This window comes from Mugil cephalus, chromosome 19 (genome assembly GCF_022458985.1).
Source record: "Mugil cephalus isolate CIBA_MC_2020 chromosome 19, CIBA_Mcephalus_1.1, whole genome shotgun sequence".
Lineage (NCBI taxonomy): Eukaryota > Metazoa > Chordata > Actinopteri > Mugiliformes > Mugilidae > Mugil > Mugil cephalus.
In genome coordinates this window covers 9,220,844-9,233,389 of record NC_061788.1, presented here as the reverse complement: position 1 = coordinate 9,233,389, position 12,546 = coordinate 9,220,844, and the positions used below count along the sequence as shown (strand labels likewise).

The 12,546-nt window shown below is 40.5% G+C and overlaps 1 protein-coding gene across 2 annotated transcripts in view; it reads right to left on the bottom strand.

Moving 5' to 3' along the window:
* Positions 1-3,227: 3,227 nt before the first annotated feature.
* Positions 3,228-12,546, bottom strand: part of eng (endoglin) — a 38,540-nt gene continuing 29,221 nt past the window's right edge. The window contains exons 10-14 of one of the 2 annotated variants that reach the window (XM_047569467.1): positions 11,964-12,194; positions 11,743-11,809; positions 7,395-7,505; positions 7,258-7,305; positions 3,228-7,176 (exon numbers count right to left, since the gene is read on the bottom strand). In XM_047569467.1, the coding sequence (XP_047425423.1) occupies positions 7,055-7,176; positions 7,258-7,305; positions 7,395-7,505; positions 11,743-11,809; positions 11,964-12,194 (579 nt within the window). In that variant the 3' untranslated portion in view covers positions 3,228-7,054. The remainder of the gene's footprint in view (positions 7,177-7,257; positions 7,306-7,394; positions 7,506-11,742; positions 11,810-11,963; positions 12,195-12,546) is intronic. The other variant, XM_047569468.1, reaches the window with a different exon arrangement.

Sequence of the window (12,546 nt, the reverse complement as noted above, 5' to 3'; positions counted from 1 at the left end):
TATCACCCCCCGAGGTGTTTTAGCCAAACATCAACTTCAGAGGTGTCTGCATTTTGAAGGAAGGGGATTGCTTCAAGCGCACTGCACTGCCTATAAGTTAGAGGATTACCTTGGACCAGGCTGTGGATACTCAGTGAGGTGTGGGGAAAGTATACGGGTGCTTGTGAGGGGAGTGAATGCCTGAGTGTGGCTGAGAGATGAGGAGAAAGTCTGAGTCTGTACACAGTCTTGAAGAGTGTAAACAACCTTGTGTGCAGCACAGTGCCTCGGGGTGTGAAAGTCTCAGGGAGAGGCGGCTTACTCCGAGTAGCTTCAGTTATGCTCAGATGTCGCTTCCAGAATTTAACATGCCTCTAAGGCATTATAGGCTCCATGTCGGGATCAGTCACAGATTTGTTAACGTGATTCTGAGAAAAGCATTTAAATATAGATACATGACGATGTGAAAATCAAATGTGTTAAGTCCAAATCAGATCCTTTGCCATCTGTGGCCAAAGTGTGTCTTTATAAAAGCAGCAGCATGATGTTGCAGTCTGAGCTTTCATTACTCCTGACTGCAGTGCTTCATGACTTCATTATTGATTCATTAATATTTCCCAGAAATTTTGCTTTGTACTCTGCTTCCCAGGAACCGTCTTCTTCTGTTCAGACAATGCAGCCTGTGCGCTCACAGGAAAACAAAAAGTACTGCACCATCTGGTGGCGTCCAGAGGAAATCCATTCATCATGGTAATTAAATGGAGTGGGACATTTCCCTTCAGCCACTCATTATGCAGCGTTACCAGCAAATTTAACACCATATTGAAAGCTGCACTGGAATAGTTTGACTTTTTTTTAAAATGTTGTTATAGTTGCTGGTCTCCTCTGCACAATTGACTAGTCAAGTACTAGGGCAGCGCTCAGGGACATCCAATCAAACACATGACCTTTTATTAACATATTAGACTTCTATTGCATTTGATTCCTTTTTACTCCTCTTTTTGGACCGCATATTTTGAGCCCGTTTACGTGATGCACTTGTGAACTTGTTTTTAAATGCTTCAAATATGTATTTGACGGTATTTTAGTGCATTTAAAATTAAGCCCGAAAACATAATTATCCAAACAGGAATAATAAAATTATTTCTGCGATTAATCAAGTCACTACACTTCATAGAGACCTTGGACATTTATTTCCACCTATTATATCTTCTGTTAAAGGTCTGTCTTTTTTTGCATTCAATTAATTCAACACTGCCACAGCATTTGCTTGCATTTTTCTCTCAGGCAATATTTGTGCGAGCTAGTTTTTACACGATTCTCTTTTGTTTTGTCCTCTTGTCTGTATTTCTCTTGTATTGTGTTTTTTTTTTGTTTTTTTTTTTTGTTGTTGTTGCACTTGTGTAATGATCTCGATTAAGACTAAAAGCAAACCGAGACCATTAACAGTTACCATCTACAGTGCATTACTTATTAAACTCATTTTAAATGACTGAACGAGAAATAATGTTCTGTTGCTAAACATTAATTGTGTTACTGACTCTGCTGCCCTTGAGAGCCTAGCCTAGCAACACACTATGACGTATACAGCTGATAAGCAACTCCTTGGTAACAATATGTTTTTTGTTTTTTTTTTCTCCTTTCTGTAAATGTATTCTCATAGTTTATAATATCATTTACCTATAAACACAGAGGATGCACGGTGCTGTTCAGAAAAGGGAAAACTGTTTTTTTTTCTCTCTTACCTACTCACGCATTCGTGTTTTAGAAAAAGAGCTGTGACAACTGGCTTTGCAGAGAGGCCGTTGCTGCGTGCTTTATGCATAGATAACACATTTCGCCAGGCACAGTTTTGCTGGATTTGTCCACACAGAGGCTCGCACACAAAAAAAAAGAAAAATGATAAAAAAAAAACTAACACACACATTCTACTAAACGTGTGCCGCTCAGGGCCAAACGGTTCCACGGTCATATCTGGAGATGAAGCTCGTCCATAAACATGTATTGTGTGCGTTGGCTCCTGTCCTGAATACACTGAATTCGTGTATAAAAAGGAAAACTTGAGAACTAAGAAATGGCCACAGATGGAGGGAGGGGAAAAAACACTATTATATTCTTTATTTCGTTCAACAATAAAGGTTATGCATGACTCATAATATCATTAGAGGATGATGCTTTTCATTGTTTCAAGCTGTACTGAATCAGAAAAGGGTGAGGTAAAAAAAAATAAAAAATGTCACTCCTTGTTACTGTTGGACATGCATCGACTCAGACTCAATAATTTTATTATCATTGTTGTTCCTGGACTGTATTTCAGTCTTACACAGCTTTATACTTCATTCCTTCAGTGCATCAGTAATGCTACTTGATAATATATGTAGGCAATAATGTAACACTGACAAATAGCAGGTGCTTTTACCCGAGTTTAACTGCATGCGAAACACTGTGAATTGGAGTTCCATCCTGACAGCGCAAAGACTGTCGGAAATTCTTGTGATCCGGGCTTTAAATCTTGTTTGCTGTAGTGTCGGCTACACAGACGGCTGCTTGCTTATGACACACCACCGGGATTTAATGTGTTCAGACTGCGGTAAGCCGTGAAATTCCCTCTTATTGGGATTAAGTCAAACCACGCACCGATCAGGCATAACATTATGATCACCTTCCTAATATTGTGTCGGCCTCCCTCGTGCCTCCAGAGCAGTTGTGACTTGTCAGAGAACGGACGTGGGCCTTCTGAGGGTGTCCTGTGGTGTCTGTCAACAGAATGTCATTAGCGGGGGCCTTCGAGCCCTGTGGATCAGGCTTGTTCCAGTGCTTCCCACAGATACTTGGGATCAGTTTGGGATCTAGTAAACTTGTAGGCCAGGGCAACACCTTCTGCTGTTGTTAAACCGTTTTTGTGTCAGGCTACGTCCTGCTGGGGATGGCTGCTATAAGCGTGGGGGTGTCTGGTCTGGTCTAGGTGGGTGGTACATGTTGAAGCAGCATCCACATGAATTCCAGGTCCAAACGTTTCCCAGCAGAATATTGGTACTTTCACATGATGGTCAGTGTTATTCACTTCCGTGGTCATAATGTTATGCTTAACGTCTTTGGGTGACGTTTTATGAATGCACTTTAGAGTGTATGGGACTATTGCTGTCTCATATTGCTAGGGTTAGCTATTTCCAACCCTATTTAATGAAGTATAAGGTTCATCCACTGCAATAGATGTGTAAAAAAACGCATCAAAAAGCACAACACAATTATTTGAAATTTATCTTTATTCTTTCGAGATAATTTTAGACAAAACTTATATTTCTCTGAGACAAAATAGAAATGCATGAGTTGAGTATCTCAACATTTGGAGGGGGGGTATTTTGAGTGGTAAAAGGCTTCCCACCCTGGCACAAACATCGTATACTTAAGGGAAAACAAAAGCAGACACTTTGACATGTTGTTACCACTTCTGAGTTATTGGTCAAATGCAGAATTTTGGACACAGAGCCTGGAGGAAGAATCTGCTCACATAAACGCGGCTCCTATTGTACGCTCACGGAAAACACACACACACTCGACACACAGATTACGCACGGTCAGACACACGTATTTTGTAGAGAGTCTATGGAGGAGGAAGGTGTTGTCAGAGGTAACGAACAGATCCGCAGGGTTAACAAGTGGATTAACTGACAGCCTGTCTTATTTTACTGTCAGTGCTCAGACAGTCACGGTGGCTGGCTTAACACAGGTGCAGAATACCTGACATTTATGTGTATATATATAAATATATATAACAAAACGAAGAATACATCCAATACTGCACCCGCAGCCTGAAATTAAACCAAAAGTTTCCACTAATTGCTTCATTTTTATTCTTTTAAGTAGGGAATGTATTCAGATAACTGCAAGAGTGTTGAATGTTTCACTGGGATGCTACTGTGCGAGACATCCTGTCTTCAGAATTCAGAATGCACTTCCCCATCACACCCACTGAAGATGGTACAATGAACACAATACAATGTCAGGATGTCAGTTCATGGAGATATGCCTTGTTTTTTTTTTGTTTCTTTTTTTATGGTCTGCAGGGGAATCTTCAGCTGAGGGCAAAAGTCAAACGGCAAAACCGATAAAACCAAATGTACTGCTTTCTGACACGAGGTGTCACGCGCCGTAACCGAAACTTAAACCTGTATGAGAGCTGAAAACAAAATCACTATACAAAAACGTTGTGCATTCGATTAAGTGCCTCAGTCAGGAATTGTCCCAGTTCTTCAAATACATAAAAGAACAAATCAGGTTAAGACATGGTTCAAAGTTAAGAATATCATACAACAGTTCCAAAAAAAAAAAAAAAAAGCTAAAAATGACATAGACATTACATACAAGTTTACCTCATCATATTGCACAAACACTCAAGTGGCTATTTGTACTGGCCCTCGTGGATCTGTCTCCACAAGAAAAGAAGTGGGGAAAAAAAGGACGGGAATGCGCTACATGGCTCGCGTACAGCGAGAACACAAATGCAAATGGTTTGGAACACTTTGGAGATTAAGTCTTAAATTATTTTAAAAATCCAAATGAGGAGGTGAATAACTATTTGAAATGTGAATATACATATCTATATATATATGGAAAAGTATCACGAGTATATAAAGAGAGGTTTTATGTCGATGCTATGTTTAGTACATACAAACTGATCTCTTTGTAGTTGCTTACTTGGACCACAAGACCTGATGTGTGATGCTGTGGGAGTATTTCTTTAAAGAGGTAATAAAGGAGAAAAAAAAAAAGAGCGGCAATAACAATATTAAACATTTACATTTTGTACAGTGAAATACAAAAGTGGGTTCACGGATCAACCGTCACTCTGCGGTTGTAGCCCTACTGGAAGTCCCCATTATGCAACGATGCAGCTTATGTCTAGCATTAGCACTGCCACGGCTGATGCAGCCTATCAAATGTGGAAAGCAGAAGTTGACTTCTCAATTTCAAATAAACAGATCTCTCTTTTTTCTTTTTTTAAAAATGCATTTCCATGTGATTATACATGTCGTGTGACAAATGGAAAATGAAAAAGCCTGATTGGAATTTTTAAAAACATCTTGATGGAGTAAAAGCACAACTACGTGGGCTGTGGCTGTTCATGCTGTACAAAGCACAGAATAATCAAAAGTAACAGTACTAGTAGGTCCAATACAGTGGGGCTGTATTCAGAGCTGACTTAAAACCTTCAAAAACTAAATGGAGGTAGATTCATTTTCAGGATTTGGATATGGATACATTCTAGCCCGTTTAATGTAAAACACTCCTGTGTTTTTAATTTCACAGATATAATTCCCTTAAGAAATACTCATTAAACTAAGAATAAAACTTTGGAGGTTTATGCCTCTGTGGGACATAGATGGTGTAATCTATGCATGTAGCCTGCGTGGGTACATGTCATTTATACTTGTCTCTTTTGCCAGGCAGGTTAATTTTTGAAACTTTAGCCGAAATTTCAGCGAAGACGTACAAATATTTGCATCTGAACCTCCTACGACAGCTCCATCCGAACCTTCTCAGTTAACCTTTCCTCAATGTGTTCTATCGTTATTTATCCAAAACAATCAATTCACAAATTGGGGAGACGGAGCCATCTTAGTGACTAGCTACATGAATCACGAATTTCAAGTATTGATCTCCAGACGTAATTACTATATACTGTATACCATAAACAATCTAGCTGTACAGCCTGATAACACTTCGGTGCAATATTTTTGTTTCCACAAGTCTTAAATTTATGGTAGATCATGATTATAGCAAACTGTAAGGCACTGGTGAAGGACTTAAAAGTAGCCCTAGTGAGAATGGGTATTGTGCAAAAGGAAAAGTACTGGAATTCAACCTCTGGATAGACTATTTTTGGGAAACTCCACCCTGTGGTCTTCACTGTATGAGTGGAGCTTAAGTCCATTTATAAGTCTGAAAACGGATGTGCAGAGTTTTGGTACAAGCTCCTCGCTGTGGGCTCATTACTCAGCTCTGAATACAGCCATACATCTCTGCATGTGGCACTGCACATTACAAAAGTGATGATGAACTCGCATAAAGTGTTTTTTCTTAATGGCTCATAATTTATTGCTACCTTTGGGCCATAAATAATGTTAGATTGGCTTTGTTGTAGTTGGTAAATGAAGCACATTTCTTTGTGATTTGCAATAAACACAGGACACTGGGACACACATACTGAATAGCATGAAAATTGCACCATAACTTTTGTGTTTCGTGAGCTATCAAAGACCCAGAGGGTCAATAAAAGATTAACCTAAAGTGACACAGAATTTAAAAAAAAAGAGAGAGAGAGAAGAAAAACACAAAAAGGTAATTTCAAAAGAGAAATCTAGCTTAGCTCCAGACTTCCAAACAATAATAGGAGGTAGCTGTTAACAATTAACCTCAAACTCCAATTAAGACCTCTTGAAGTAAGCATTTCGTTGACTGGTTTGAGATCCTAGCATGGACATCTTTTTTTCAGTCCCCAAGATGTTGTTCACAGGTTTTTGGACTGACCTAGCCAAAGGCCCTTCATGTTTTTGCAGCTTAGATGTTAAAATGCGAAAACAGCTTTTCATCTGCTTTTCAAAGTCGGTCTTTTGACTGGTTTGTCTCCTGTCTAACTATTGTGCTGCCATCACGCAAGCACAATTCATTGAAAGGAATGCAGTGAATTTCCTGTTAGCTCTTGGGGGATATGGTTTGTTTTTCCTGTTGCTGGGAGCCTATTTTCTTTTTAATTTTTTTTTCCCTTTCTCTTGCCCTCTTTAACTTCCTTTCTAAGAGCTTGACTTTATAGAGAGGCTGCAACGGTGAGCATCAGAAGCCACTGATAAGACTTTGGTTTCCTGTCATCCAGACCTCCCAATTACAAACTCCCAAATCACATCCATTTCAGACGTGGTATGTCGAAGACATGGGTTGTGCTTTTTGAATAAGAATTTCAACGGGGAAAGGGGCGGGGGGAGCTGCTGTTTGAGCCTTAATAAAGAAAGCACAAAACCCATATAGGTGACTTTATAGGGAGATGGTGGCCATGGTGGTGGAAGATATCCTAATCTCATGCCATGCTGCTGGTCGGTGTGCTTTGGGTGCTTCCAATGCTAGCGTTGGCGCTGCTGTTCTCAGAAGGGGAGGGGTTGGTGGAAACAGGTTGTCGCTTAGCTCGTGAGCATGGACACCCTGAAGAAAGTCCCAATAAAACCAATGAGAAACTGATGAAGTGAAAAGAAAAAAAATTAAAGTAAAAGTTAAATTCCTTACCGGGAAGACTGGCTGCAGTTGATCTCATGTCCAGTCCAGTTGGGTACCCTGAATAAAGTGGAATGAAACCATTTCAGATCCAGACAAGCGCAGCTTAACATCTTTATTCAAGCACAAATGTTGAGACTCACATTTACCTGTTTTAATTTTGATAAACCACAGTGCTCCAATAAGTAATACTCCAATCAGGAACCCTCCAAAAGCAATGCCCAGAACACCAGGTAGGCCAAAATCAAAGCACGGCGGAGCTGAAACATAAACACGGAGAAAAACTATGTATGCAAGTTTCAGTTAAACACCTAACCCGAGTCAAGTGGTAATTAATATTCAGTGTGAAAATAAACTTACAGAGCTTTGAAATGTTCTCGTAATGTGCTGATCTAGTCCCAAGCTGATGTGAGCAATCTAAGAAATGACGGTGTTTTCCAAGGGCATATAAAAAATCTTTCACCCAGGGAACAGCAAAAAGGTTAAGTTTCTTAATTGGATTAGATCATTTATTCAGATATCCTGAAAGCATTTTAAAGACCCACAGTTGGTTCTGAATGTTGTATTTAATAAATTGCACCAACAGTAACAGAACTGCACTGTCTATTTTAAAGTCTTTTATGTTTAAAGGGAGGAAAATGTTCAAAATGTCTGTTTCCTTGAATGGTCCTGAATAGTCCCCCTTTTGAATTACTCAAGTATAAAACAAATTATGAATTGATTGGATCCATCCAATTTGACAGATAGGAAAAAAAGAGGATGATTTCTCTGACTCTAATGCCACCAACCACTTCCAAAAGCTGCTGCGATAAGTCACTTCCTGAATCAATTCAATTTTGATTCACAAGGTCCTTATGTTATATACTAGATATTTTAGTGAAAGAGTTGTTTTTTTTTTATCAGGCTAACGTCAGAATTGCGAGACTGCAGCATATTTGTCACAAGAGGATACACTAAGTATTTAAAAAAGCAAATCTTTCAAATGAAGGTCGGTTTTAATCAGAAAATCTCTCTTTATTCAGCCCTAGAGAGTACGGAGTAACATAAAACACATGTGATTTTCACAAGCTATGATATGGCCCTTTAATACCACATCAACGCCTATAGAGGCCAGTTAAGAACTTTGGTTGATTTCATTTGAAGGCATGGCACAGAAACCAAAGAAAAGGTTACCTTACTAAACAGCATCTCAATTTTTGATTAGTTCCAGATCAATGATTGTAAGAAATTTAAGTCCCTTAAGTTTTCATATGAGGAGGAATAAAACACAAATTTCATTCCGTCTTGCAGCATCACAGTAAAACGAGTTTTCTTGTGGAGGGCCGATACACTTGCCTGTTTCTATAGCTACTGGTAATGTGCTGATGCAGAGCTGTGCACGGCTCTCCCAAATAAATCCTGCTGCACCTAAGACTATAGCCGTTTTATATGCATGTGTTCTTAATTTAGGTTTGTCCTACATATCAACAGAAGACATTTGTGCACATCAGGTTGTGCGGTGACTCGTGATTGCCGCACTGTAATGTAACTGGCTTTAAAGTGAAAAGTTTAACATTTAAACAGGACAGTTTCCAAGTTTCACACCTAATCTAGTTTTAAATTCATTAACTCGAACACGGGCAAGTGGCCCTCAATAAAGAAACATAATGGCGTTATAAAGCTTTCCATCAGACCCTAAAGCTGGCACTCTATATTCCAAGACCTCGAGTGTGTATGTACGCTCTATAGAAAATATAAGTCGTTATGTTTTAGCATTTGACCTCAGCCTGACTATAACCTCATCATTTTTTTTTTCTCAGTTCTCTAACGGTGCAAATTTTAATTTACAATCAATGCTGCCATTTGCGATGTTCTCTGGGCAAGCAGTGTTTCAGCTCGACCTGCACAATGTGGTTTGCAGCTAACAAACTTAATAGACAACATAAAACTCTGCGCCAGCTGCCATAAAAATACCACTTTCCCTAAAAGCAGCTCTGAAAGAAGAGCTGGAGAACATGCAAACACTAAAACTCGCTCAAGCCTTTGACATACAGCACTGTTGTACAAGCGCGCTGCACAAGCCCGGCAAGGCCATCACGCAGTTTTGCTTCTCTCATTGTGCTCCCGAAGCCGTGGATGGATTACCTTGAGACAGATGTCAATTCAAAAAGGCTGCACAATAGATCATTGACAGCCCCCCCCCCCCCCCCTCCCCACTTCACTCAGATGTCACCTTAAACTCTCGCGACCTCTGACTGTATAAATGAAATATTGATCTGTGCTTCTGATTTTTAAAATGAAAAGCACGCCAGGTGTTCTTAAATCCAATTCCAACAGTTTTCCAATCTTGATTGAGTTTCTGGAAAGCTGCTGTTGTGACCTAACCTCTCACTGGTCGAGCGTGCGCCGTTATCTCACTATATGGAACTGGACTGAGGACTTGTGGCTCTCCAATACCGCACAGCACATACATCTTTGCCTCTGATCAAAGCCATGTCGGCTGTCGGAGGATCCCGCCAAAGTAATGTGTGCATGCTCTCGTGTTTTGTGCATCAAGTGCACAGTGCGCAAACTCCCCTACTGCTGCTACACGCGGAGATCCTCCCACGAGAATCCAGAACATTTGGAGGAGAGTAATCTTCACCTTCGCGTGAGTTTCTCTCACCTGCTTCTGCCGCCTCCTGCCTCCTGGTGGAACATGCTATGCTAGCTGCTAAAGTAGGCTTCACACAAAACAGCTCCTCTGCCCTGAGGCATACTGAATAGAATACAGAAAACAATGGGTGGGCTTTGCAGAAACTTCTCAACACATTATGTGCATCCAAATAATGGCTAGTCCAATACCATCTGCAGTGAGCTGAGATGTAATTCTGCTGTCAGAACAAACAACATTTAAACAGAACTGCATATTTTGTCCCACGCAAAGTCTAATATAATAACCCTAATTTAATTTACAATATTAACATAAAGTATTCATTTTAATTTAATCTAAACTATGAGTCCAGTTAAACAAACAAAACCGAGCACAGGAACGGTGACATCTTGTGGCTGTTTGACCTGACTGCATTCCAGACAGCCAACCTTGTTTGTTGATCTGACAGAAAGGGAACATTCCTTGACCCAGAGAGAGGTGCAGAAACATCACAGCGACTTGAGCAGGCTTTCTCTAGAGACCCCGCTTCTGCAATCAGTCGCCGCGTTTGTTTGTCCGAGCGCGGCTTTGACTGCAAAGCTGAATAAACAGTAGCAGGAAGCAGAAGCTCCAGTGCAGGTGGACATGAGGGGGAGAGACAGCAGGCCTGTGCCTTGACTCCCTGTAGCCCTCTGTATGAAAACTACCAAACAGGAAGGATTACTGAATGGAGCGCTCAGACCTGCCCAGCGAAGCCTTGCAACAGAATGCAGTCTGCTCGTCCTGCTGATATACAGCAACCCTCGTATCCCTGATGCTCGCTAATGAACTGAACCGTACAAACACGCGTAACAAACAAGCGTGTTATTTTAGAGCCATTCCTGTGTTTAAGTAGGTCCTTGTCTGCAGATAAAAAAAAAAAAAAACATAAAACAAAAAAAACATCGCTAATTACGTCACTCTGGGGCAGCAAAGAAAAGGACAAACAGGAGACAGGAAAGCATGGATGAGTAGTTTAGTCAGCTTCCCCAACACAGGCATTGCGACACTGACGTACCAACTTTTATCTCTCTCCTCTGGAAGGAAAGGGAGCATAAAGGAAGCTTAAGGCATAAACAAATCCATAATCAGTTTTTACGAAGAATCGCTATGTGCGCCCACATTTAATCATCCTCTACTTCCTTGTGTCTTTTTAGCTCATAAATTAAATCGTTTGCGTGTTCCTAGAAAATGAATCATCAAATGTGGAGGTGATTCTTCTTTTTTTCAAAAAAAATAAATAAATATATATATGACATCTTTCCTTTGTTGAGTCAACGGTGTTGATTAGTCTGACAATAGCACGGGGCCCGGTGCCTGTATTTGGACAGCAACACAGTCAGACCCCTTGGAAACACAAAGGAATTCAACGTGCCTCCCCTGAGGGCTATTACGTCTGATTGTGGCCACAAGGTCAGCCTGCAGACCTTCCTAAAGGACGAGGCCCTGCCCCAGAACCCCTTGCTGGCTACACTGCATATCCTGAATTCACTGCTATGACAACCGGCTGAGCTGCATTTGTTGTGCTCTGGAAGCAATAATAGGAAAGAAAATTATAGCAGCAAGCAACAACACTCTGACCAACCACTAGACTAGCAATTACGTCCTGAAGGCATAAAAGGTAATTTAAAAGTTTTAGTTTTGCTTGTGGGGGTTCAGAGAGTTTATTGTTGGAATTAAATAGAAAGCATTCATCTTCATAGAAAGGGTTTGTTGTCAAAAAAAAAAAAAAAGAGAGTCACACTAAACTCGGGACCTCCAACAGGTCGTTGAATGAGTTTTGTTTCGAAAGCTGAACTTCTCTAGAGCTTAACTAATGCACATTTTGGAGTTTAAACTGAACTCACTTGGTGGTTGCAGACACGGCTGAGTGACCTCCAGGTTCCTCTTCACTCTTCCACCTTCTCCGCAATTCTAGGGAAGTCGGCAAAGATAACACCCAAGAGGTCACCACAAAAAAAAAAAGAAAAAAAAAGAAGAAGACCACGCTAACGCACACCATATTAAACAATACTGTACCATGCTTTATGTCAAAGGGATAAATCAGAAATGGCTGATCAGTTCCTACCTCACTGTGGCAAAGTTGGACGGAGCACTCGAGGTCCCACGTGGTGGTTGTCAGCTCTTGGAGATGATCTAAAGAGAAGCTGAGTCGGGTGCTTTTGGGACATGAATTTGAGGAGCAGATCTCTGGAATGAAGGGAAGCTCTCTGACTATGGGGCATGAGCCCTTGGAGTGCACGAAGCAGTTGATCACCTTGATAGTCAACTCGATGTCCCCTATAATGTCCCCCGAAATCTACAAGAAGTAGAGGACAAGACATACGGCATCAAAAAAAGATTAAAAAAAGGAAAAAAAGCTGTCAAAAGGTGTTGACATCGAAGTGATGCTGAAATGTTTGGGACCAATATGATATTTTTTTAACAATAAACTACTGAATAAGTATTGCAGCAAGAATTGTAACGTAAAAATACTATGAGTTGTCCATATAAGAGGAAATTCATTATCCTCACTGAACCCATCTATTCTTACACACAGCAGTGAGCACACTCGGATCAGCATGCAGCAGTGTGCAGCACCCTGGGAGCAGTCTGGGGGAGGTTTGATTTACATTCAACCCAATTTTGAAGAAAAGAGCTGATATGTTTTA